We start from the raw sequence: 26,089 nt of genomic DNA, 5'->3' as shown, positions 1-26,089 counted from the left end.
GGACTTTACCTGCAGAAAAACATCCCCTGTTGTGTTTTTAAGCCATTCCTGCAGAGTTCACCCAGCCTCTATCTACAATGGAAGCCAGAGAAGGAGAAACAATAACTTTAATGTGCGAGTACTCTTTGCCTGGGGTCCAGTATCAATGGAGGAAAGGTTTCGAGATGATCAGACCTACAGACAGATTTGTCATGAAACAGAGGAAGACAGTTATTTCTCTGACAATCAAAGCCCTGAGGCTGGAGGACTCAGGGGAGTACAGATGTCAGTGCAGAGAACACCACACAACAGCAAACCTGAAAGTACAGGGTATGTTTCAAAGGAGTGTTTCTTTTTTCAGTATTACACAAACTTTTTCTTTTTTTGCATAAAAATTTGTCAGAAAGAAGAATAAAAAATTTCCCTCACAAACTCATTCAGGCTAAAACAGTTTTATCCTCCTGACTACAAGAGAAAGAGAAATTCTGTCAAAGTTTGTTTGAATCCAAAAAACTACAACTCCCAGAGCCGCAGCCCTTCACATTTTGTATCAATCACTGAATCACTGAAACCCCCCAACTGTCCCCTGTAGATGCCAAAAGAAGTTAATGCATTTTACAGACATTTTGTCAGTATTCACATCAAACATGCACATTTCTTAAGTCCAATCTTTGGTTTTCCAGCGATTCCAATCACATTCACCAAACATCTAAAGAACCTGCAGGCTGAGGAAGGTAGTAGTGTCATCCTGCGTTGTGAGATTTCCAAACCTGGAGTACCACTAGAATGGAGAAAGGAGCAGGAACTCTTAAGGAACGGTGTGAAGTTTCAGATAAGGAGAAGAGAGACAACCCAGGAGCTCCTGATATGGAGGCCTGTGCCAGAGGACAGTGGACTCTACAGCTGTGTTTGTGCTAATCAGATGACTTCGGCTACCGTTAAGATCAGTGGTAGGTGAACTCGGATGCCGAGCCAGAATCATACGTTAATCGGAACTTTAAACCTAATCTGCGCTTGTAAATGGCTTCTTAGCTCTACCAGTAACTTTCAAGCAAAAGTTGAGGAACATGTCGATTGAGGAGGGAAGCACCGCAACGTTACGCTGTGAGCTGTCTAAACCTGGACACAGTGCAGAGTGGAGGAAACGAGGGAATGAAGTGATCCGGAATGGAGATAAGTACCACATTAAGCAGTCAGACATGCTTTTTACCCTGAAGATTTTCAATGTGACTCTGGAGGACAGTGATGTCTACACGTGCACTTGTGGGGATACTGAGACTTCTGCTACTCTAACAGTTAATGGTAATGTGAAGGTTGCACGTTTGTGTCAAAGTAGACCATTTATGCCATCTTCTTTGAGTTCTGCTCATAACTTCACCTTCTCTTCATTTTTAAGCCCTTCCCATTAAATTCAATCAAAAGCTGAAGAACGTTCAAGTGGAGGAGGGTCACAACATCCAACTGCTCTGTCAGATCTCCATACCTGGTGCTCCAGTGGAGTGGAGGATGGGAGGAGAGCCACTAGAGAACGGAGAAAAGTACCAGATAAAGCAAAGAGATGGCCTCCTGGAGCTGACGATCAATAATGCTGTACCAGAGGACAGTGGCATCTACAGCTGTGTGTGCAGGGACCAGAAAACAAAAGCCACTGTTAAAGTTGTTGGTACGTCCGTCGTTTGCTGCGTGGTGAGCCTGTGGTGAGCTTTTCACTAAAACACACTTGTGTGTGTTTGCGCAGCGGTTCCTGCCTCATTCAAGGTGCCGCTTAAAAGTCAGGAAGCTGAAGAAGGGAAAAGTGTCACATTAGTTTGTGAACTGTCAAAGTCAGGGGTTCGTGTTCAGTGGCTGAGGAATGGAGTGGCGCTGTCTGAGGAGGAAAAGTACGAGATGAAGCTTGACGGAAAGAAAGCTCTGATGACCATCATGAATGTGCAGCCAGAAGATGCCGGAAGGTACAGCTGCATTGTGGGAGATGAGAAAACCACGGCGGAAATTCGAGTGAAACGTAATTGTTTTTTTCTAAATATTGTTTAACATGAAGAGGTTTAAAAAGAACAGTTTAATAGTTTTTTCCTTCTGATTACAATCTCAATAGCACTTCCTGTCACCTTCGAACGGGGGATCCAGAGCCTGGTGGTAATAGAAGGAGACTGTGGGACTTTTTGCTGCGAACTCTCCAAACCTGGAGCTCCAGTGCAGTGGAGAAAAAGTAAAGTCATCTTGAAGCCTGGAGAGAAATATGACATGAAGCAGGAGGGCCGTCTCACTCAACTTTTCATCAACAACGTTGAGGAAAGTGATGCTGGCAAATACACCTGCAAGACCAAAGACAGCCTATCGACAGCTGAGCTCATCGTTCAAGGTGAAAAAGTCTTCTCTTTAGCTTCTTTCTACTTTTCTAAGATTAATCAGTTCATAAATCCATCTTCTCCGATCCTCTGTTCTCTTGAAATCTGTTTAACGTGTACTCTGCAGCGTCACCTGCGCGCCGACGCCAGAGAGGTCAGCCTGAAAAACGAAATCCAACTGTGTGACCTCCATTACTTAGAACTGTACAATCCTAATGACCAGCTCCTTGTTTCATACTCCCATCCGGTTTGATGTCACGTCTTAATGTTACAGTACTTTTTGTACTGTACATTGCCATCATAGTCACTCCATGAAGCTGAAACTTCTCCAAGTTTCCCTTAACAGTAGCCATAGTATAAAGTACTATATTTTCCACACTATAGGGCACACCGTCAATGGTCGGTCTATTTTGAAACCTATTAGGCGCACTGAACTATAAGTCAGACTTTATTACTGCATTCACAGCAATTCTAGAAATTGTTTCTAACACTTTAGCCTCATTATGCATGTCCGCCACTTACAACTGGAAGAGGCTTGGTGCAAAATGTCGAAGTGGTGCCTATCTTGCAAATCTCACTCCAGACCTTTTTTCTTTCTTGGCTCTATTCCAATACACGAAACCTGGTGTCAAATAATTCCGCCCAGGCACACACCACAATTATTATTTCTCATTCATGATACATTTTAAATTGGTTGGCACTTTCAGGAATTAGAAGGGATGCCATCCATCCGTCACTACAAAATCTGAGTCTGTGATTGTTCAAAATTCAGTCTGGCTTAACTTTCAACGTGTGCCTCATAGTGCAGAAAATAGGGTAGTAGATGTTTTTCTTCATGTAAATCCAATTACATGAGCAATAGTTTGTCCCAGAATGACACCCATGTTTTGGTGTGGAAAAGAATAACTTCATTACAACAGATTAGCATAATGAATCAGTAATCCACACTTTGCTTGAAGTTCTTCTTAAATCCTTTATTTGGGATCTTGGCAGCTTTACCACCAAAATTCAAGACACCATTAGTGAGCCAAGAGGCAACAGAGGGCAACAGCGTAGTTCTGCACTGTGAGCTTAACAAGCACGCTCCCTCTGTGGAGTGGAGGCGAGAAGGAGAGACGCTGAAGAATGGGGACAAGTACCAGATCAGGAAGAAGGACCTGCAGGCAGAGATGAAAATCACCGACCTCACCATGGAAGACACCGGAGATTATTCCTGTGTTTGTGGAGAAGAGAGAACAACAGCGAGGATTGAAGTTAATGGTCAGTTTTTGCCATTTTTTGGATCACACACAAGTAAAGTCCACTCATTCTTATGTTTAAAGACCAAACTAATGAAGTTTTTTCTAAAACTTTTTCAGAGCAGGGGCTCAATGCAGTGTGTTGTCCTGCAGCCTTTTTTCTTCCCCTTTCTCGCTTGCTTTTGCCAGGCCACAATTGAAAATAGAACGTTGTTCTTAATCTGTCTTCGCTGGACAAATTCATGGTGAACAAAAAATTTAAAAAACTTCCCCTTGGTCTCTTCTCAGAACGGCCCATCAAATTCCTTCAAGAGCTGAGGGATATTCAGGTGCAGGAAGGAAATGGAGTGACCCTTTGCTGCGAGCTCTCCAAAATGGGGCTGCCAGTGCAGTGGAAGAAAGGAGAGAAAGTGCTGACCATCGGAGAAAAATACCAGATGAAACAGAGTGGCTGCGTTCAGGAGCTTCTCATCAGGAAAAGTCTGCCTGAAGACAGCGGCACGTACAGCTGCGAGTGTGACGACATAAAAACGACAGCAACCGTCATCATAACAGGTCAAACACTTCGTACATGGAGTGCCCAATAACCAAATCAACCAATTTGTAATTGTTTTTTAATTTTTTTATTGATCAGCAATTCCAGTGAGCTTCAAGCAGAAGTTGAAGAACCAGGAGGCCGTAGAGGAGAGTTGCTTGACTTTACACTGTGAGCTTTCTAAACCAGGAGTGGAAGTGGAGTGGAGGAGAGATGCACAACTTCTGAAGGAGGGAGAAAAATACCAAATGAAACGGGAGGGTCGGGTGGCCGAAATGCTGATTAGAAATGTAGCTCTAGCTGATGCTGGGGAGTACAGCTGTTTTGCAGGGGCAGTCGGGACTTCTGCTGACATCAAAGTTAGAGGTTTGCTTCACCACCTTCTTTAGAGACCTTCTTCCATTGCAATCAGAGGCATTTCCAGCTACATTCATTCAATCCTTTTTTTGTTTTTTCAGCCCTTCCTGTAACATTCAGACGAGAGCTTGGAAACGTGGAGGTGAAGGAAGGAGACACTGGGGTTCTCTGTTGTGAGCTCTCCAAACCTGGAGCTCGGGTGGAATGGAGAAAAGGTAGAGTCATCCTGAAACCCGGTTACAAGTATGAGATGAAACAGGAAGGATGTGTCACCAAGCTGCTTATCAACAACATTGAGGAGAGTGATGCTGGGAAATACATCTGCAAGACGGAGGACAGCCAGTCAGCTGCTGAGCTCACAGTTAAAGGTTTGACGACAAGGACGTCCAAAACACGTGTTTCTTTCAAGATGTATGTGGCGTTGAATTTTCTTGTCTTGCAGCTCCACCTGTGATTTTCAAAACAAAGCTGAGGAACCAGCAGGTGGAGGAGGAGAGCAGTGTAATGCTGAGCTGTGAGCTTTCCAAGCCTGGCCTCGCCGTGGAGTGGAGGAAAGGAAAGGAGCTGCTCACCAACGACTTCAAGTACCAGATCAAAAACCGAAACGGTGTCATGGAGCTGATCATCAAAAATGCACAGCTGGATGACAGTGGACTCTACAGTTGTGTCCATGGAGACGCCAAGACCACAGCCAATGTTACCATCACATGTGAGAGAAACGTACCAAAACCTCCTTTTTGGACTTTCACTGAAAAAAAAGGCTGACGTGATCATTTTTCTCCCAACATCTGCAGCCATCCCCCTCACCTTTAAAATGGGCCTAAAGAACCAGGAGGCCCCCGAAGGAGGAAACGTGTGCTTACGCTGTGAGCTGTCCCGGGCTGGTGTGCCGGTGCAGTGGTGGAAGGGAGAAGATCAGCTGAGTCATGGGGGAAGGTTTCAGATGAGTCAGAAAGGGAAGACAGCTGAGATGACCATCCGAAGCATCCAGCCGGAGGATGTTGGAGAATACAGCTGCGTCTTTGGTGGCCAGAAAACGACAGCGGAAGTGAACGTCAGAGGTGTTTGGATCCTCTTGCTTTGTGTTACTAAACAGTAGTGGTTCACTTTCCCCACTATTCGGTTCAATTCGGTTTTAAGCCGAGAATTGTGGCATCCCTACAGAACAGCATTTGGCTCGTTTGTTTTCATAAGGCAATGCACTCCAGATGTTTCTAAGTTTGATATTTATATATGTGATACATAAAACTTAATACATGACACGAGAGACATCTACACTTCTCATAAAGCACCAAAAAACGAAAAATTCCAACAACCTGTTTTCTAATCTTTCTTCATGGTTTTGATACTCTAAACTAGAGTTTCTGTAACCTGAGCCTCTGGAGCCACACACAGCTCCTTTATCCTTCCATTGTGACACTTTAGCTATGAAAAGAAATGCTAATAGTTTAAATGAATGACTGATTTGGATTTTTGGTTTTATTTTTATTTAGGCTATGAAGTTTTATTGAATGAATATGTACAGATTTTTAATATGTGAGACAATGATGGTAAAAGGCTTAATCTGCTGTCAGAGATGTTTATCATTATAATAAGCTAAAGGGCCGTTTCATACAGTCATTACGTACATTGTGCGCATTTTCCATGAATGAAATTTTGGTCTTTGGCGATACATGCATGATATACGTAAATCAAAAGTGTTTCCTCTGTTTGCCATGTCTGTTGAGGGTTTTTGTCGACGGGTCTTTTTGAGTATTTGGTTCTGAGCTGTTAAAATTTTTTGGACTGTTGAGAATCACAGTTTACATGCATTTTACGTGGTTTAAGCCCAATTATTACGTACATCTTACACAAGTGTGTGATTTTTGCATAATGCATTTGAAAATTTGTGGTTTTCCACGAGCGTTTCACGTGTGTCCAACAGACTTTTTACGCATGTACCATCGATGTATAACCTTTATATCCTGTATACGGTGCACATATCGCGTTCAAATTACATAACTGATGCACGAACAACTAATGAATTTGCATATACACAGCACAATAATCATGCAGATCATGTTCTAAGTTGATTTGTGTTCTTCACCTGGTTTATTTGTACTTCTTCCATGGTAATGTGGTTTGTCCATGATACATCTGTGAAAGACTTTTTTCACTTTTTCCACATATATTCAAAAAGTACGTCATGGCTGTGTGAAACGGCCTTAAAGGACATATTTTTATCTTTTGTTGCAGACCAGTGTCTAGTTCTTAAAGTACATAATTAAATCCAGACGTATAGATTAAAATATAAAATCCGTGCCAATGTTGTGGTGCTTATAAATGGATAGTATGAGGAGAAAAACGGACGAGGCATAATTTTGATTGAAAATGCTGTGTCTGTTGCTTTTTTTGCTTTTTAATTTCAAGTAACTCTGCTTTAAAAGGAAGATCTGGTTTGACACGGTTTGTGTTTTATTTTGAAAAGAACTGGTATGTGATGCTGTCAAAAGTAAAAGAAATTTAAATTGTTTCAAGAAGAAAAATACAACACTGTTACAAATTTTTAGTGTAAATATTTAAAAGCTACATTTTCTAAATAATTGGCTACATAGCCACAGAAATAGTTTATTTTTGGGGGAAGTTTTGAGAAGTTGGCCTAAACGGCTGTTTTAGTGCTAAAGGTTGCAGAGCCCTGCTCTAAACATGGATGTTCACATGCATGCAGTAATGTTGTTTTCCGTTTTTCTCACTTCCTCTAGCGGCTGCGTCGGTTTTCTTTGAGAAAGAACTGGAGAGCCAAGCGGTGATGGAGGGAAAACCTGTCCTGCTTTCTTGTGAGGTCTCCAGTGCCAACGTCCCGGTCACCTGGAGGAAAGACAACACTGTGATGGAAGCAGGAGGTCGATACATTTTAAAGAAAAAAGGATCTATACACACTCTCGAGATCAATAACTTACAACCAGAGGATGCTGGGGAGTACTGCTGTGTGAGCAGAGGCAAGAAGACCACCGCCAAGCTGGTTGTAAGAGGTAATTCTAACATTTACTTTTCTTTATCAATCTCCAGCCAGCAGATTATAAAACATCTGGTTCTTTCTCCACAGAGCGCGTTCAGATAGTCAAGGAGCTTCAGGACATTAGAGTGACAGCTGGAGAGGACGCTGTGTTTGTGTGTGAGCTGAGCCACTCAGATGTAAGTGAAGGTGCCTGGTGGCTTGGATCCAGCCCTCTGCAGAAGAACGAGATGAATCAAATGACATGCCACGGTCGCCAGCACCGCCTGGTCCTCAGCATGACAACACCTGAGGAAACGGGGATCGTGACGTTTGTCGTTGGTGATGAGAAAACCTCGGCGCGTCTGTTAGTTGTTCCTAAGCCCAAAGGTTGGTAAGAAAGTCAGAGATGTGGTGTTTATTTGTTTATGCAGGAAAATTCAGAACTTTAGAGAAAAATTGTTGTTTTTCTAAAATCTAGATTGATTTTAAATCCTAGTTTTGTTTGAGGAGAAGCCCAAAGATGTTGCTGTAATAGAAGGAGAAACAGCCAGCTTGTGTTGCACCACCTCTGACCTTACCTCCTTGGTCACCTGGAGACGCCACCAAGTTCCCCTTCAAAATAGTGATAAATATGAGATGCAGAAGAAAGGAAAAGTCAACCTGCTCCTTATTCATGATGTAGAGCCTCAAGATACTGGCTCTTACATTTGTGATACAGGGGATGAACAGAGCAGCGTCAAACTTACAGTAACAGGTAAGATTGATTTAACATCAGTTAAAACTGACGGTTTTCAATGAAAACTTTCTGGTTGGATGTTTTTTGTTTTTCCCTCAGAGCTTCCTCCATTTTTCCAAGAGGAGCTTCAGAATGTGGAAGCAGAAGAAGGAGGTTCAGCCTCTTTGTACTGCGAGCTCTCCAAACTGGGTGTTCCTATTCAGTGGAAGAAGGACAGACTGCCACTAAAAGCATGCAGGAAATATGAGATGAGGCAGGACGGCTGCTTCCTTCAGCTTTACATCAAAGAGTTGAAGCTTGAGGACAGTGGAACCTACTCCTGTCAAGCCGGAAGCGCAGAGACCCTTGCGTCTCTGCGGGTTAAAGGTGTGTCAAGAAAATTAAGAGTTTTCAGTGATTGTAAATTTAAAATGGAAAATAAGAACATTGCATCTCACCGGTCTTTATCATGACTTTTTCCCCAGAGCCTCCGCCGTTCTTTAATAAAGAACTGAGAAATGTCGTAGCCGATGAAGGAGGGACGGCCATACTGACGTGTGAAATGTCCAAAGCTGGTGTCTCTGTGCAGTGGAAGAAAAACAAGATGATTCTTAAAGCAAACAGAAAGTATGAAATGAAACAGGAGGGTTGTCTCCACCTGCTTCATATCAATGAGCTCAGTCCTGCAGATGGTGGAACGTACACATGTCAGGCAGGAAGGGCAGAAACAACTGCAAATGTCACAGTGAAAGGTATTTAAAAACTAAAATCTGCTCAACTCTTTAAAGTCCCACTCCAAAAGTCTTCTGATCTATTTTCAAAGCTTTCCCAGCGTTTTTTTTTTTTTTTTTTATTATGATCATGTCCTTTTTAGCGAAAAGAAAAACGGTGTTGTTTTCTAGGACGTAGTTTCTGCAGAGCGGCAGGAGTTCTTTAGAAATTCACCTCTGAAGTATGGGTGGAACTGTCGGTGCAGAGGAACCCAAGTTTACAGCCCGTCACACCCTTAACATTAACATTAACACTGCAACAAAAATGACGAGCAACATTGGAGCTAGCCTGCTGTACAGTTTTGAGCCAGATTCGAGTTAAGGAAAACAAAAAACTTACATGGATCTATTTGCCTGCAAGTGGAATGGAGCGGAGCAGGGAGCTTGTAGCCGATGGAGCCCCAAATTGTTCATGATTAAAAAAATAAATATGACTTTGTGCAATCCAACAATCAACAATTTCATGATCTTTTATATATTTAGGAGAGAATTATTGGTTGATTGTGTGATTGCAAAAGGTCGTATTTATTTTTTTAATTTTGAACAATTTGGGGCTCCATACAGTAGTACCTAACCAGTGTATTTTTTGTGTCACAAATACAATCTTTTTTAAACAGCATGATTCACAACAATTTGAACAAAGAAATACTAAAAAATCTAATTAAAAGGTTAATTTTGTTTATGTTTGTCCTCCACCAAGAAAAAAAAGGCTGTAAGAACATGTTCAATATATCAAAAACACAACTTTGATTGGAGTGTGTCTTTGAATAATAAATTTAAAGGTAACACCGTGTTCTACTGACCGTGAGATATCTTCTTTTTTTTCCAGAGCTGCCTCCGTATTTCAGAAGACGCCTGCAGAACACAGAAGCTGAGGAGGGAGGTACCGTCTCTCTGTGCTGTGAAGTGTCTAAGCATGGAGTGTCAGTGCAGTGGAAGAAGAACAAACTGCCTCTGAGAGCCAGCAGGAAGTGTGAGATGAAGCAGGACGGCTGCATTGTCCAGCTCCACCTGAAGAACCTCACTCTGGAGGACAGTGGCAGCTACAGCTGTCAGGCAGACAATGCAGAGACGTCAGCACATCTATCAGTGAAAGGTTGGAAGACTGGCATTCTTATCAAGCCTTAAAAATACAAATCAAAAACACAGTTTTAATATTTACAAGTCACTAATAAATTCAATCATTTTCTACTAACTTTACATGTTTATGATAGATGGTGATGTTTTTAAACATTTTACAAATAAGTATTCTGTGTTTTGCTGTTTTCTTTATATGTAATAACAAGAAAAAAGACTGACTTTCAAGGATAGGTAATGGTCTAATAGTATGTCAATGCCTTTTTTGTATGAGTCCAAATAAAAGATCTAATGAACTTGAATAAAATGCTATTTTACTATTTTCCAGAGCTTACTCCATTTTTTAAACAAGACCTGAAGGACGTGGCTGTTCAGGAGGGAAGTACAACCTCTCTGTGCTGTGAGGTGTCTAAAGCAGGGCTTCCAGTACAATGGAAGAAGAACAGACTGCCTCTAAGAGAGAACAAGAAGTACACAATGGAGCACAACGGCTGCTTCCTCCAGCTCCAAATCAAAGATGCTACACCTGAAGATGGTGGCAGCTACTCGTGTCAAGCTGGAACTGCAGTTACCACGGCAACAGTTACAGTGAAAGGTGAGACGAGTTGATCGGAAATAACTGACACAACTATCTGACAACAAAACTATGGTACATCCTGCATCAAAATAAAAGCACATTTGTCTTTTAATTAAAAGACAATGACAACAATAAACATTTCTTATATTTTCTTAGAGCTTCCTCCCTTCTTTAAAGAAAAGTTGGTCAACGTGGAAGTGGAGGAGGGAGGTACAGTCTCACTGAGCTGTGAAGTGTCCAAACCAGGAGCTTCAGTTCAGTGGAAAAAGAACAAGACGCCGCTGAGAGCCAACAAGAAATATGAGGTGAAGCAGGACGGCTGCATCGTCCAGCTCCACATCAAGGAGGTCAAAGCTGAGGACAGTGGAAGCTACATCTGTCAAGCAGGAAGTGCAGAGACTGCTGCCACTGTGTCAGTGAAAGGTTTGTACAATTGAGACGTAAAAAATGTGTGCATCTTAGAGAATTATTAAGTATTTCGGAAAAAACATCAAAATAGTTTTATAGAAATCTATTTTTTTATTAGTTTACCCCAATGGGTAGTTTTTTTTCATCAATCCAATGCAGCATTGTCAGAATCCAGGCCTTACGGGTTGGTATCCTCCTTGTTTTCAACCAATGAAGATCCTTGTTGGCTAAACATGTCTGATCCGCGTAACCAGCAGCAAATAAGATGGAAATTATGGAAAACGAGCAGGAAAAAATGTGATTGTGTTTTTGACATTGTTTCACAGAGGTCCCACCATTTTTCAAGAAAGAATTACAAAGCATAGAAGCTGAGGAGGGAGGTACCGTCTCTCTATGCTGTGAAGTGTCTAAGCATGGAGTGTCAGTGCAGTGGAAGAAGAACAAACTGCCTCTGAGAGCCAGCAGGAAGTGTGAGATGAAGCAGGACGGCTGCATTGTCCAGCTCCACCTGAAGAACCTCACTCTGGAGGACAGTGGCAGCTACAGCTGTCAGGCAGACAATGCAGAGACGTCAGCACATCTATCAGTGAAAGGTTGGAAGACTGGCATTCTTATCAAGCCTTAAAAATACAAATCAAAAATACGGTTTTAATATTTACAAGTCACTAATAAATTCAATCATTTTCTACTAACATGTTACATGTTTATGATAGATAGTAAAGTTGTTAAGCATTTTACAACCAAGTATTCTGTGTTTTGCTGTTTTCTTTACATGTCATGATTCGGAGGCGAGACAGACCCAGATGCTAAAACCCGGAAGGAGGACACAGGTAAGGAGTAGGTAAGTATTAAGGTTTAATCTTTGGTCCGACGTGGTTGGGGGTCTTGGCGTGGCTGGAGGTCCTGGCGAAGTTAGTGATTATGGCCAGACTTGAGGTTTTGATGTAATTGAGATTCGTGGCGTGGCTGGAGATCTTGGCGAGCTCGAGACCCGTGGCGTGTCGGAAGGCTATGACGAAGGATGGTGCTCTCAGAAGATTTCAGGAATGTAGTGCCTGCTCGTGGAAGCGTCTGACTCAGGAGACTCTTGATTAGGTGAGTAGTCACAGCTGGTGGAGTCAGGAGCTGAGCAGAGAAGGGAGGGGGACGAGAACTGACAGAGGCACCATGACAGCCCCCCCCTAACGTCCGCTGCGGTCCAGGACGGGCTCGATAGATGTCGCTGTTGAGGGTAGGTTCCAGAATGAGGGAACGGGAGACCCAGGAATGTTCCTCTGGACTGTAACCCTCCCAGTCCATCAGGAAATGGAACCCATGGACACGGCGACGAACATCCAGGACACGGTTGACCATGAACGCCGGAGCGCCGTCAATGATACGGGCGGGCAGAGGGGAAGCGGAATGCGGGCAGAAAGGGTTTAATGTTTAATGTGAGAGATATGGAATGAGGGGGTGTGCTTTGAGTACTGCATGAAGGCGGAGATGGACACAGGGGGGATTGATGATCCTTTCAATGATGTATGGTCCAATGAAGCGAGGAGCGAGTTTGCGGGAAGTGGACTGGATGGAAATGTTCCTAGACGAGAGCCATACCCTCTGGCCAGGCTGGTAAGTAGGCCTCACCACCCTGTGACGATTGGCAGTGCAACAGTAACTCTCCTTGGTGCGGAGGAGAGCACCCTGGTCTGGTGCCAAACACGTTGGCTACATTGGAGATGGTGCTGGACCAAGGGCACTGCCAAATCGAGTTCCTGAGATGGAAACAGATGTGGTGAGTATCCGAGGGAGGGTGAGAATTGTGGGTATACTCAATCCACACCAGGTATTTGGACCAGTCCGTGGTGTTTTGAGCAGCCAGACAACGGAGAGCTGCCTCCAACTCCTGATTAGCCCGTTCCGCTTGCCCATTGGATTGCGGATGGTAACCTGAAGACAGACTGACAGTGGCTCCCAGGGCAGAACAGAAGGCTTTCCATACCTGGGAGATGCATTGTGTTCCGTGGTCAGACACAATGTTTGCCGGTATCCCATGGTGACAAAACACATGGTGGACCAAGATGTCGGCAGTTTCAGTGGCGGTAGGTAGCTGAGGAAGGGGAATGAAATGAGCAGCTTTGGAGAAACAGTCAATGACAGTGAAGATAACAGTGTTGCCTTGGGATAGAGGTAAACCGGTGACGAAATCCACAGCAATGTGAGACCAGGGGCGGTTAGGTGTGGGTAGTGGATGTAGAAAACCAGACGGAGGGGAGTTTGATGACTTGGAGCGAGCACAAGCAGTGCAGGCGGCAATGTACTCCCGTACACACCATTGTCTATGGATGGCCAAAAAAACGTTTTTGGATGAGGTTGAGAGTTCTGTAAACGCCATCATGGCATGCATTATGAGAGGTGTGAGCCCATGTGAGCAAGTCTGACCTGAGGAAAGATAGCACAAACAGAGTTCCATCAGGACAGGGAGTGTGATTTGGCTCCTCACCTTGGGCATTCTGGACACAATGTCAAGGTTTGAATGACGTAGCAGACCCAGATACTGGAACCCGGAAGGAAACCCAAACAAAGAGTGGTTGACAAAGTTTTTATTTTTCCAGCAGGAAAAATCAATAGCCTTTGAAGGTTACATTCTGTAGACTGGAGCTCTGAAGCCGTAGCAGTATTGTTGTAGGCGGAGGACTCCTTGGGGATTATGACCAGAGACGTGACGTGGCGTGGCAGGAGCGGAGCAAGACAGGAGGCGAGGAAGACAGGAACCCTCTTGATGAGAGACATGACGAGGCTGGAGCGGAGCGGGGCTTGAGGCGAGGATGGCAGGAGCAGATCTTGGTGAAGATATTCCAGGTGGACACTCGTGGAAGAGGAACCTGAGAGTGGTTCAAAGAGCAAGGTAAGTAGCGAGTCAACGTGCTGACACAGAATAACTTGATGACCAAGCAAGCTCCGAGGTAGGTAACGAACTGGCGATGAATGCTGGGCTGGATCTCCTTATGAAGGCTGTGAGCAGATGAGCTGAGTATCCACAGCTGGTTCCAATCTTCTGAAGCGATGAGAGAGGGGAGGGGAAGGAGAACTGACAGAGGCAGCATGACACACGAGTTTCAATGTCCCAAGTGAGACTCCCCACGATGCAGGTGGATGGAAGCATGGTAGAAAATATACGAACCTTTTGGACTGAATCAAACACGGAACTGATGAGAGGCAGAGAGTATTTATCTTTGACTGTTATTTGGTTTAGTTCGTGGTAATCAATACAGGGACGCAAGGACTTATCCTTCTTTTCTACAAAGAAGAACCCAGCACTGACTGGAGAAGATGAAGGACGGATGTGTCCCGAGGAAAGTGCCTCTTGGATGTATGACTCCAGTGCTGCTTTCTCGGGACTGGATAAATTATATAATCTACCCATAGGTAAAGTAGAGCCCTGGAGTAATTCAACGGCACAGTCATAAGGTCTATGAAGTGGTAGGGAGCTTGCTTTGGCTTTACTGAAAACAGCCTTGAAGTCATGGTAACAGGAAGGAACTTTAGAGAGATCAATATTTTCAGAAATAACATCACAGGGAGAAGTGACGGCGGAAATGGCTGACTGGAGGCAGTTAGCCAAACCAAACGCGCTCCGATTAATAACGCGTTGATGAACCCAATCAAATTGGGGGTTGTGTAGTTTGAGCCAGGAAAATCCTAAGACTACGGGGTTTTGAGGAGAGTGGGTGACGTAAAAATAAATTGGCTCTCTGTGGTTACCAGAAGTAATGAGTGGTATAGGCTTAGTGCGATGAGCGAGAGGTGTTGACCCCCTAAACCAGCAGCTTTAATAGAAGAGTCCAGAGGTTCCATGGGCAAGGTAAGTTGCTTGACTAGGCTGTGATCGATTAAACTTTGCTCTGCGCCGGAATCAATAGGGCTTGGGAGTCAGAGACCTCTGACTTGTAACAAATCTTGACAGGGATTTATAAAAAATCTTTTCCAGTGGAAACAACTGAATGACCTGCCCTCAGCCCGTCTTCTAGCGGGGGGCTCTGGAGTGTAAACGTAGCTGGCATTGCGAAACTTGGTGGCCCTGGTTGCCGCAGTAGAAGCACGAACCCTCCTTTCTGCGTTTCTGATGCTCCTTGGCGGATAACTTAGAATGTCCGATCTGCATTGCCTCTTCCGGAGGTTTACGAGGTATTTAGACGGAGAAAATGAATTAGTGGCGGTAAAATGCTGAGGAATGCTAGGAGGTAGCTAACAGGTCTGATGACTGCGTTCATTCTGCCGTTCTCTGAGGCGGGTGTCAGAACATAGGGCTGCAGAGACAAGTTATTCGAACGAGAGAGCTTCAGGTTGTGTGCACAGATGGTCTTTAATGGTGTCATTAAGAGATTGATAGAAAATGCCTCTTAGCGCTGGATCGGACCAACCTGCCTCCACCACTAGAATCCAGAAGTCGATCATGTGATCGCTGACCGATCGATTGCGTTGCTTGAGGCTCAGCAATCGTCGGGTAGGTTCTTCCTGCTTTTGGGGTTGATCAAAGACTAGTCGAAATTTTCCGATGAAGCAATCGATGCGGAAAGATGCGTGATGGCATTGGCCGCTAAGAAAGCTTGAGCCCATTGCAAATCCTTGTTTCTGAGAGAATTGACTATAAGTATAATTTTACTGTGATCGGTGTGATAGTATCTGGGAGCTTGTTTGAACAAAAATTGACATTGCAATTGAAATCCTCCACAGGCTTCTATGTCACCCAAAAAAGGTTCAGGCTGGAGATGGAAGTATTCCGGTGTGGTGACGGAAGCGGAAGTGGGGATGTTGCCGGAAGACGGGAGCGGAATTGCAACAGTGGAGTTAGAAAATTGTCCAGTTAATTCCAAAAGTGTTCGTGTCATACCATCCAGGCGTCGGAATAGATCCTGTTGAGCAGAGGCCATTTGGGTTAATGCATCAGCTTGCCATCCCAACATGATGCCTTGCTGGTTGACTGCTAGGCGGAGGCCCTCTGGGTCAGCTGGGTCGGTATTACAGCCAGTTCGTTCGGTCATGATTCGGAGGCGAGACAGACCCAGATGCTGAAACCCGGAAGGAGGACACAGGTAAGGAGTAGGGAAGTAATAAGGTTTATTCTTTGGTCCGACGTGCTTCGGGGTCTTGGCGTGGCTGGAGGTCCTGGCGAAGTTAGTGATCGTGGCCAGACTTGAGGTTCTGATGTAGTTGAGATTCGTGGCATGGCTGGAGATCTTGGTGAGCTCGGGACCCGTGGCGTGTCGGAAGGCTAATTCGAAAGATGGTTCTCTCAGAAGATTTCAGGAATGTAGTAGCTGCTCGTTGAAGCGTCTGACTCAGGGGACTCTCATGGCATGAAGTCCATCAGGGGCAATGAACTGGCGTTGAATGCTGGAGCTGGGTCTCCTTAAGTAGAACAGAGTCTTAATGAGGTGAGTAGTCACAGCTGGTGGAGTAAGGAGCAGAGAAGGGATGGGGAGGAGAACTGACAGAAGCACCATGACATTATATGTAATAACAAGAAAAAAGACTGACTTTCAAGGATAGGAATGGTCTAATAGTCTGTCAATGCCTTTTATTGCATGAGTCCAAATAAAAGATCTAATGAACTCATTTAGAAGGTTTTGAGCACAATTGACAATCTTTCAATTATATTTCTATTGTTTTACTTGAATAAAATGCTATTTTACTATTTTCCAGAGCTTACTCCATTTTTTAAACAAGACCTGAAGGACGTGGCTGTTCAGGAGGGAAGTACAACCTCTCTGTGCTGTGAGGTGTCTAAAGCAGGGCTTCCAGTACAATGGAAGAAGAACAGACTGCCTCTAAGAGAGAACAGGAAGTACACAATGGAGCACAACGGCTGCTTCCTCCAGCTCCAAATCAAAGATGCTACACCTGAAGATGGTGGCAGCTACTCGTGTCAAGCTGGAACTGCAGTTACCACGGCAACAGTTACAGTGAAAGGTGAGACAAGTTGATCGGAAATGACTGACACAACTATCAGACAACAAAACTGTTGCATCTTGCATCAAAATAAAAGCACATCTATCTTTAAAATAAAAACAATGACAAAAATAAACTTTTCTTATATTTTCTCAGAGCTTCCTCCCTTCTTTAAAGAAAAGTTGGTCAACGTGGAAGTGGAGGAGGGAGGTACAGTCTCACTGAGCTGTGAAGTGTCCAAACCAGGAGCTTCAGTTCAGTGGAAAAAGAACAAGACGCCGCTGAGAGCCAACAAGAAATATGAGGTGAAGCAGGACGGCTGCATCGTCCAGCTCCACATCAAGGAGGTCAAAGCTGAGGACAGTGGAAGCTACATCTGTCAAGCAGGAAGTGCAGAGACTGCTGCCACTGTGTCAGTGAAAGGTTTGTACAATTGAGACATAACAAATGTCTGCATCTTAAAGAATTATTAGGTGTTTGGGTAAAAACAACAAAAATTTGTAGAAGTCATGTTAATATGTTTAAAAAAGTAGTTCTACACACTCGAATGTAAAAACAAATAAAATTTAACCCAAAATAATTTATATGTTCAAAATTTTCTAGGAAAGTTTTAGAAAGGTTTAGTGTTGTTAAAGTCTCTCAACTGTTCAAAGAAATGGAAAAAGTTGTCTTAGTTTTGGTTATATAGAGGAAGCTGATTTGCTGTAGGGACCCCTGAAGGGAGAAGTCGAAAGGAAAAGAAAAAGGATAAAGAAGACTAAAACATTTTTACCTTTTTAAAAATGTCTGCTATACATTTCTCAATTTTTGTGGTTTTGAACAAATGTTTACCAACGGTTTAATGTACTAAAGTCACTCAGATATTCAAAAATATTTTTTGTAATGTTTTTCTTTATGACATTGTTTCACAGAGGTCCCACCGTTTTTCAAGAAAGAATTACAAAGCATAGGAGCTGAGGAGGGAGGTACCGTCGCTCTCTGCTGTGAAGTGTCTAAGCCTGGAGTGTCGGTGCAGTGGAAGAAGAACAAACTGCCTCTGAGAGCCAGCAGGAAGTGTGAGATGAAGCAGGACGGCTGCATCGTCCAGCTCACTATCAAGGAGCTTCAGCCTGAGGACAGTGGCAGGTACTCCTGCCATGTTGGAAGTGTGGAGACCTTTGCATTTGTTCAAGTAAAAGGTGTGTTCAGCTTGGTTCTCTTGATTAAGGTTAACTTAGAGGTTAAAGATAACTTCTTATGTGTTTGTTGTTTATGCAGCAACACCACAGATTGAACAAAAGTCAGCACCTCCTCCACTACTGCCCCGGTTAAAAGGAAATGTTTCTATGCCAGTGCCTGTGAATGAAAAAGCTCATCCATCAGAGCTCAACTCTGTCCCTCCTGAGCCAAAAAAGAGGTCTTACAGGAGAGCATCTTTTGCAAATTCAGAAAAAGATGAGGAGTCAGTTTCTACTTTCTACTTTAAAGCAGCTTTGCTGAAGGAGAAAAATGAAGTCCAATCACGCATCCAGCCAACGGACAGAAACGCTGACGCTGAGCAGGATCTAAGCAAAGTGGAGAGAAACAAAGAGGAAGAGAATGAGATGCATAAGAAAGATGGAAGGGCACAACCTACTAAGGATTGCAGGGATGTCAGAAAGGTTGAAGAAACACCAAGAGCTTTGGAGACAAAAAACGAAACCTTGCTAGAAGGACGACAACCAGGAGAGAAGTTAAACGAATTACTTAAATCTGGCTTTGAAGTCGGTCAACCAAAAAGGATTCTAGGCAAAAGTGAGGTCAAACTGAAAGAAAACGAAGAGGAACATAAAAGTGATGAGAAATTGAAGCAGAAAAGAACAAAATTAGAAGAATTAAACAAATCCAGGCTGCAGGAGAAACAACCTGGGTTTACGATGTTTGATGAGAGGCAGGACAAGGAAGAACATGTGAAAGTACAAGGTATCTCAGGAAAGAGAGAAACAAATCCAAAAGCGATAGAAAATAAAGAAAATTTAGATGAAACTTTAAAAACGCCAGAAAGATTTAAGGTGAAGGTAACGGATGGAGAACAGTCGGTCAAAACTTGTTCAGAAGTACCTCAGAAAAATGTTCACCATGTAAAAAAAGGTACGACGAATGATTCAGAAACAGAGCACAAGCATGCAGAAGTGTCCTCAGTGAATCAGCAAGACGAACAGTCCACAGAACGACCAGAAAGGTTGGATGAGAAGATGGTAGACTTTGCCTCTCCAAAGGCACCAAAAAGAACAAAAAGCAAAGAAAGAAAACAGTTATCAAGAGATACAGAGATGAATCAAGAAGATCGGCCGATTAATAAGTCAACTGAGGAAAGGATGGGAAAACAGTTCAAAGAGCCGATGAGAAAAGAGTCTGAGGAGAAACTAAGATTACAGAGCAACCAGGCTGTCACAACAGACAGTCCAACAGATGAAAAAATAAAGCAGCCAATAAAACAGAGAGTAAAACCTATGCCAAAGGAACCAGATAAGGCAGAGGAAATTAGGCTGCCGCTTGAGACGACAAGAGCAAGTGAACAACTACCAACCCCAGAGATCCCTCTCCTGTTCACTTCTGAGGATGAAACCTTCTCTGAAGCGCTAGTGGAGCTGCCACCTGTCCAGCTTCCGGCCTTCGAAGCTGAGAGTCGAAAGGAACATCTGCCTCCTGAGAGGACAGAACCTCCTGAGGTTTCTTCTGAGGTCAACTTTGAGGATGAACCGCAAATGAAAGAGGCTGCCGTCAAGATCCAGGCTGCCTTCAAAGGCTACAAGACCCGCAAGGAGATGCGGCCGCTGTTCAAGGACGTTTTCAAGACCCAAAACGCAGACCTTCATGGTACCCTGATTCTAAAATGCACTGTAGAGGGAAAACCCAGCAGTGTGCGCTGGTTAAAAAATGGCCAGCACATCACCAACGATCAGCGATGCCAGATTACAACTGCAGAGAACGGCGAATGCACACTTGTCGTTAAAAACTTGATCAACAGTGACAGTGGGATTTATACGTGTGAGGTGGCAAACACATTTGGTTCGGTTTCCTACAATGGTAACATCACTGTGGTAAAGCCAGGGCAGCCTGCAGCACAGGTGCCCATACATCCACCCCTTGCAGCTATAACTCCTTTACAGCTCGCCCCGTCAAAACCTGAACCTCAGGTCCAAACCCATGAAGCACAAGCGCCCACCTCAGTCACCGGGACTGCAAGTTTTGTGGAGAGCATTTCCCTGTGGGAGACCTACAACCTGACAGAGCCAGCAACAAGACTGCAGGAGAGGAGACAGTCCTCACTACTTGCTGTCAGCTCCTGTGAGTGACACTTTTTGGCTGCCAAGACTAAACATTTAACAACGTCTGCAATTTTCTGCAATGAAAGGAAGCATACAACAACTGCTTGTAATTTTTATTTTTATTTTTTACAGTGTCGAGTCCATCCGATTATGAAACGGCTCCAGATGCGATGGAGCCTCCTGAAACTAGGCCAGTCCTGCCCAGGTAAGCAAAGCTTCAAATTCACAGACTTATATTCTCTTAATTTCACAGTTTATAATGAATTCTATTTTTTAAATTGAATAAACTATTATGTGAATGTGTTTACTAAATATTTTCTTAGGGAGGTATCCAAACCTGCAGATGAATGTGCTCTAAATGAGAAGGAGAAGATCTCAGCCCCACAACCTCTCAAGAAACTATTGAAAGTTGAAGGTCAGTTTCATGAGTTTACGTAGACATTTTTATTTGATAATAAACAACAATTTCCACAGACATTTGTAGCCAGGTCAAAATGTTGCCATTATTTTATATTTTAATTAGGATTGTCTTGCTAAGATAAGAAGAAGAGCTTCCTCAACATCACTGACATGTGGTCTCCAGTTATGAACCTAAAAGCTGCTGAGCTTTCAGATTTAGCACAGATGACCAAAGAAGAGTAATTTCTACTAAAGAGAGAATTTATTGTTTTATTTAGTCTCTTTCAAGACATTTTTTAAGTACATTTTCCTTCTTGTTTACAAAGTTTTTATATCAGAAAAAGGGTAAAAACATTACTGATATAATTTCTTCTTAGGACTTATTGGTCCTGCAAAATATTGAAGCTAGTTCAATTCACAGGGCTGCAAGAAAGTAAATTAAAGACACCCTCTCCAAAACAACGGCGAGCACACACCCCCATGACCAGCACCGTGTCTGGATCTGAGTCAGAGGAGGAAGGCGACAGGCGAGAGGTCTTTCCCACAAACTCTGTCGCATCCCGTTGCCTTCTGTGGTTTGAAAAAGTTTGTCTCACAGTGCTGCTGTTTTCACGTTTGTTCTAAAGATCTTTGAAATCTACGTGGCTCGAGCCGACTGCAGCCCCACTACTGGAAACAAGGACAGTTTTATTTTGAAGGAGGGACAGTTTGTGGAGGTCCTGGACTCTGTTCATCCCGATAGATGGTTGGTGAAAACCAAACCCACAAAAACGAACCCTGCTCGACAGGGCTGGCTGTGTCCAGCCTATCTGGAGAAGAAAAGAAAGGTATGGGTACTATTTTAGTTGGATGTTTGCAAGTGTGGCTGCTTTTAAATAGTACATTTAATAAAGTTTTTGTTTATTTTCACTTTCACAAATGCTATGTACTTTATAGAAGTGATGAAAAACTAATTATAATTCTGTATCAAATACGGAAAAATTAGTTGTATCCCATCATAGTCGTACAGTTGACAGTATTATTCAGCGTAAAAGAGGAAGATGATGACAATCTCTTTTTTTAGGAGACGTTTCTACCTTTGAGGCCACATCAAGAGGATCTTGATGGAATCGGGTCGTCAGGAGAAGAATACAGGAGAGCTCTGAGGTCAAAATGAAATTCAATTGATGTCAACATTTCTTGCACTCAGTCCTTTCAGAACCCTAATTAATTAGGTTTAAACAACAGTAGTTTTTGTTCAATGGACAATTCCAAAGTGTCTGTTGCTTTTTATCGTGTCTGCTATCTTTTGTCTTTGCTCAATAGTCAGCTGATCCAAGGCCTAATTGATGGAGAAGATGAGTTTGTAAGAGCTATGAGGACTTTTATCTCCAACCAGCTCATCCTCCTGGAATCCAGGCATCAGGTCCCGGTCAACGTTCTCAGTCAGAAAGAAATCATTTTCAGGAACGTCAAGGACATCGTACTTTTACATGAAAGGTAAATCAGCAAAGCACACAAAAAAAAAAAACGACTGATTAAACATCAGATGTTGTCAGTTTATGGGAACAGATGATTGTTTTAAAGTCCTTGATGTTCCTGTAGCTCCATCCTTCCCGCTTTGAGAGGGTGCGCCACAGACGATGACGTCGCCGCTCTTCTGATCAAGCACCGAGAAGATTTTGAGAAGTATCTTCTCTACATGGGGGGCCAGGCACAGGCTGAGGCCTGCATCAGTGACAAGGCTGTCCAGCAGTGTTTCAAAGTATCCTCAGCATTTTTTATGTGGACATTATGTCCATGAAGAGCATGATCAGTTGCAGCAACAGTACATGAGTCTGTTTTTGCTAATCTCATCAACATATGGTGACATTTCAGGAGTTAATAGGACCAGAGAAGCTCGGTTCCTCGGTTATGGGTGTTCTTACCTTCCTTCAACAACCAGGAGAGAGGATTCAAACTTACCAAGCTTTGTTAAAGGTCAGTGCTAATGAACATCTGTAAATAAAGCTTACAATGCTGATGAAGAGATTTTTCATAACCTGAGGAAACATACTTTTTGGTGCTTCAAGTAGTCTGCCTACTTTGCCTTTTCAGGAGTTGATCAAGAACAAAGCTAAAAGTGGCCAAAGCTGCTACCTGTTGGAAGATGCTTTCTCTTTGGTGTCCTGCTTGCCTTGGAGGTCTAACAACCTGCACCAGGTGTCTCTCATCGAGAACTACCCAGCCCCTCTTACTGCTCTGGGTGAGCCTGTGCGACAGGTGAGCAGCTCAACCGTTAGGAAAAGGTAGTAACAGAAAGTCGTCCTCTAACTTATATTTATTCATTTATTTATCTAAAATTAGTGGAGTTGTTCTATCAGTTCTAATCCCCTTTGGATAATTTAACGGACACAGTCTTACATTTTGGTGCATAATTATTTTACAGGGAGTTTTCACAGTGAGAGAAGAATCTCCAGAGATAAAAGCAGCCGCTAGAGGGCATCAGAGGCAAGTCTTTCTTTTTAAGGAGTGTGTTGTGCTGTGTAAACTGAAGAAAGACTCCAACATGAGCAAAGATACTTACGCCTTTAAGAACAAGATGAAGGTAAGATCCAATTTTCCTTTTAACGTATCTTTTCTGATGAATTGAGCCAAACCAGTCACGTTCAGGTTCTGATTCTTCCAATGTATGAACATGGACCACGTTTTGGTTTTGAAATTTATCCAGCTGAATGATGTGGAGATACGAGAGTCTGTAGGTGGAGATGAAAGGTCTTGGGGCTTGTGGCATGAGCACAGAGGCTCCATTCGCAGATACATTCTCCAGGCCCCCTCCTCATTGGTTAAGCTGTCCTGGCTGAAGGACCTAAAGGAGCTTCAACAACGCTGCAGCCTCCACACCAACTGTACGTTTTCATCTTTCAGGATTTCCAGAAAGAAAAATGAATGTTTAAAAGTAACTTTTACGCAGCTCTCATGACATATAAGGCAGCTTTAGACCGTCAGTGACTGAAAATGTTCTCAACCTGTTTGTGTGGATGAGAATTTGTTTCCATTTATCCACAGGCTCACCAGTTTTTGAGTCACAGCTGTTGGACTTTGTTGCAAAAATAGGTCAAACTATTAAACTGACCTGCAGAGTCTCTGGATCTCCAAAACCCCTCATCAGTTGGATTAAAGGTTGTAATCTCTTTGTTAAAATACACACAAAAAATGCATGTAAATGTTCATCATCTAAGTGGTTAATAAACTAGTGAATGGATATTTAGAAAAAAACGTTTCCACAAATGCTACCGTTCAAATTGTTTTTGTTTTTAATTTAGTGTATGTTTAAAAATAACAAACTTTTTTTTCATCATTTATAACTAGAAATAATATGTTTGGTTTGGGTCTGCACGGTGGTGAAGTGGTTAGCACTCTTGGCTGACAGCTAGCCCTGGGTTGAATCTTGGCTCCTCTGTGGAGTTTGCATGTTCTCCCCGGTTTTCCTCCGGGTTCTCCAGCTTCCTCCCACAGTCCTAAAACATGCTTCATGGGTTGATTGGTGACTCTAATATTTTTTACTTTAGATGTGAATGTCAGTGTGGTTGTTTGTTCATATGTGGCCCTGCAATGGACCTGTCCAGAGTTTACTCCACCTGTGCCCTTCTGTGGCTGGGAAGGCGGTAGCATCCTCATGACCCCGACTGGGAAGAAAGCAGGTTTAAGATGGGTATCTAGTTTGAGAGCTTGAGTGATCCTTGGTTGGGTCTGAGTTAATAGTTAAGACAAAGAGCACTTTCAAAACCCTTTTTGGAAATATTAATAATAATAATAATAATTATCCATTTTATTTAAAAGCGCCTTTCAAGAAACTCAAGGACGCTATAAAAAACAGAGGTCAGTAGGTTCAAAAACTCATTAAAAACACAGTAAGTAATAACTGACAGAGAATCAAATGTTAATCAGAAGGAGAAGGCATAGTTAAACGGATGACTTTTAAGTTTGAATTTAAGAGTTGGTGAGGAGTCTAAGTTACAGAGATCAGGAGGGAGGGAGTACCAGAGTTTGGGAGCCGCGTAACTAAAGGCTCGGCCACCCATGGTAGAAAAAGCTGAACTGAGCATATTAAAGACACCTGGACTAATGTCACTGAAGTCCCATCTTAGAGTTGGGTTTTTTTGAATTTCTAGGAGGGGTGCTAAAAAAGTCTTCAGAAGCCTCTCTGTTAAGTGTTTTAATCACATCCCACGGGAGGAGGCCCTGGGGAAGGCCATTGCAGGGACTACATCTCTTGACTGCCCTGAGAGCTTTTTGGGGTTTCTCTGCTGGAACTGGAGGATGTTTTTTTCTGAAGATGGAGGTCTCTGCTTAAATGTCTGCTCATGATACCCAGCTATGGATCAGCTGTGGAAGATAAATGGATGGATATCCTATCAAAAGATATTTTTAACTTTTTGCAGTTAAAAATATTCCCCCGAGATGCAGTTTTGAAGAGAAGTTCTAATTTTTATTTCAAAATTTCTTAGACGGTCTTCCTTTGGAGGACGACCCACGTCACATCATCACAACTGACCGCTCAGGAAGGTGCAATCTGATTCTGGACAGTCTCTCTCCTGAGGACTCTGGACAGTATTTGTGCTACGCTACGAGCTGCATGGGTAGTGCTGGCACTCTGGCTAAGGTGGTGGTGCAGGGTGAGTTTGGAATGTTCCTCGGCTAAATCTTATTTTGTTTTCTATAACTGATAATAGATGAGCTGAACTTTTGAACTATTATTTAATGTGCTTGTTTTGTTCAGCTCCACCCAGGTTTGTGAGTCGATTGGAGAGTGCTTGCCTGATAGAAGGAGAGGATACTCAGTTTTGTTGTTCCACGTTTCCTATTCCTTTACCACGGGTCAGGTAAAGAGATAATGTCACCACAGTAAAGGGCTGATGGTTTATGGGTTTTAAGTTTCTTAGAAGCCCAATCTATTGGCTTGCAGGTGGCTGAAAGATGGCAAAGAGCTGACTGACCAGCAAAAATACACCATAGTAAGTGATGCTCGGAGTGGTATTTTATCTCTGACGGTCGTCGGGGCTACAGAGGCTGATATTGGACAGTATGAGTGTGAGGTATGACACTAAAATCTTTTATAAATCCATTACCAATACTGCCGATGTACATGGTGCAAATGTTTTTGGTTTAAGCTTTGGAATGAACTTGGCTGCGTGAAGTGTAAGGCGGGCCTTTGTCCTGCCTTTGTCCCACCGACTGACAGTGAGAAGGACCAGCCCCATGACTTACCTGCTAAAGGTAGGACTGGAGCAGTAACCCTCCACACAAAAGTGGTCCTCACTTTCAGGTTTGTTTCAGATGAAATGAAGCACATGCCATTATTGTCCAGTATCACTTCAGATCATGTCATCCTCTTTGCTTTACATCAAACGACATCTCTTCACAACAATCTGCAACAAGTTTGATCACTCTACCCTTTTAAACACTCAAACTGTTCTCAGATTTCACTCTCATACTCACAGTTTTTGTTTTTTTCCCCCCATTTCACATA

At 43.2% G+C, this 26,089-nt stretch overlaps 1 protein-coding gene across 4 annotated transcripts in view; it reads left to right on the top strand.

Annotated features, from left to right (window-relative positions):
• LOC101169188 (obscurin) overlaps nucleotides 1-26,089 on the top strand; it is a 55,990-nt gene that overhangs the window by 14,779 nt on the left and 15,122 nt on the right. For 3 of the 4 annotated variants that reach the window (XM_020702275.2, XM_020702274.2, XM_020702272.2), the window contains exons 16-56: nucleotides 43-309; nucleotides 663-929; nucleotides 1,012-1,281; nucleotides 1,376-1,642; nucleotides 1,718-1,984; nucleotides 2,075-2,341; nucleotides 3,321-3,587; nucleotides 3,854-4,120; nucleotides 4,200-4,466; nucleotides 4,559-4,825; nucleotides 4,900-5,166; nucleotides 5,252-5,518; nucleotides 7,199-7,468; nucleotides 7,543-7,821; nucleotides 7,931-8,188; nucleotides 8,270-8,536; nucleotides 8,635-8,901; nucleotides 9,749-10,015; nucleotides 10,325-10,591; nucleotides 10,730-10,996; nucleotides 11,308-11,574; nucleotides 16,664-16,930; nucleotides 17,066-17,332; nucleotides 17,821-18,087; nucleotides 18,167-20,218; nucleotides 20,332-20,404; nucleotides 20,523-20,614; nucleotides 21,020-21,132; nucleotides 21,225-21,425; nucleotides 21,662-21,744; nucleotides 21,904-22,077; nucleotides 22,183-22,342; nucleotides 22,456-22,557; nucleotides 22,675-22,839; nucleotides 23,006-23,164; nucleotides 23,288-23,465; nucleotides 23,626-23,739; nucleotides 25,068-25,235; nucleotides 25,340-25,442; nucleotides 25,526-25,655; nucleotides 25,731-25,836. In XM_020702275.2, coding sequence (XP_020557934.1) covers nucleotides 43-309; nucleotides 663-929; nucleotides 1,012-1,281; nucleotides 1,376-1,642; nucleotides 1,718-1,984; nucleotides 2,075-2,341; nucleotides 3,321-3,587; nucleotides 3,854-4,120; nucleotides 4,200-4,466; nucleotides 4,559-4,825; nucleotides 4,900-5,166; nucleotides 5,252-5,518; nucleotides 7,199-7,468; nucleotides 7,543-7,821; nucleotides 7,931-8,188; nucleotides 8,270-8,536; nucleotides 8,635-8,901; nucleotides 9,749-10,015; nucleotides 10,325-10,591; nucleotides 10,730-10,996; nucleotides 11,308-11,574; nucleotides 16,664-16,930; nucleotides 17,066-17,332; nucleotides 17,821-18,087; nucleotides 18,167-20,218; nucleotides 20,332-20,404; nucleotides 20,523-20,614; nucleotides 21,020-21,132; nucleotides 21,225-21,425; nucleotides 21,662-21,744; nucleotides 21,904-22,077; nucleotides 22,183-22,342; nucleotides 22,456-22,557; nucleotides 22,675-22,839; nucleotides 23,006-23,164; nucleotides 23,288-23,465; nucleotides 23,626-23,739; nucleotides 25,068-25,235; nucleotides 25,340-25,442; nucleotides 25,526-25,655; nucleotides 25,731-25,836 — 10,590 coding nt within the window. The remainder of the gene's footprint in view (nucleotides 1-42; nucleotides 310-662; nucleotides 930-1,011; nucleotides 1,282-1,375; nucleotides 1,643-1,717; nucleotides 1,985-2,074; nucleotides 2,342-3,320; nucleotides 3,588-3,853; nucleotides 4,121-4,199; nucleotides 4,467-4,558; nucleotides 4,826-4,899; nucleotides 5,167-5,251; nucleotides 5,519-7,198; nucleotides 7,469-7,542; nucleotides 7,822-7,930; nucleotides 8,189-8,269; nucleotides 8,537-8,634; nucleotides 8,902-9,748; nucleotides 10,016-10,324; nucleotides 10,592-10,729; nucleotides 10,997-11,307; nucleotides 11,575-16,663; nucleotides 16,931-17,065; nucleotides 17,333-17,820; nucleotides 18,088-18,166; nucleotides 20,219-20,331; nucleotides 20,405-20,522; nucleotides 20,615-21,019; nucleotides 21,133-21,224; nucleotides 21,426-21,661; nucleotides 21,745-21,903; nucleotides 22,078-22,182; nucleotides 22,343-22,455; nucleotides 22,558-22,674; nucleotides 22,840-23,005; nucleotides 23,165-23,287; nucleotides 23,466-23,625; nucleotides 23,740-25,067; nucleotides 25,236-25,339; nucleotides 25,443-25,525; nucleotides 25,656-25,730; nucleotides 25,837-26,089) is intronic. The other variant, XM_020702273.2, reaches the window with a different exon arrangement.

Source organism: Oryzias latipes, chromosome 4, assembly GCF_002234675.1.
Source record: "Oryzias latipes chromosome 4, ASM223467v1".
NCBI classification, from domain to species: Eukaryota; Metazoa; Chordata; class Actinopteri; order Beloniformes; family Adrianichthyidae; genus Oryzias; species Oryzias latipes.
This window is presented reverse-complemented; position numbering and strand designations above follow the sequence as displayed.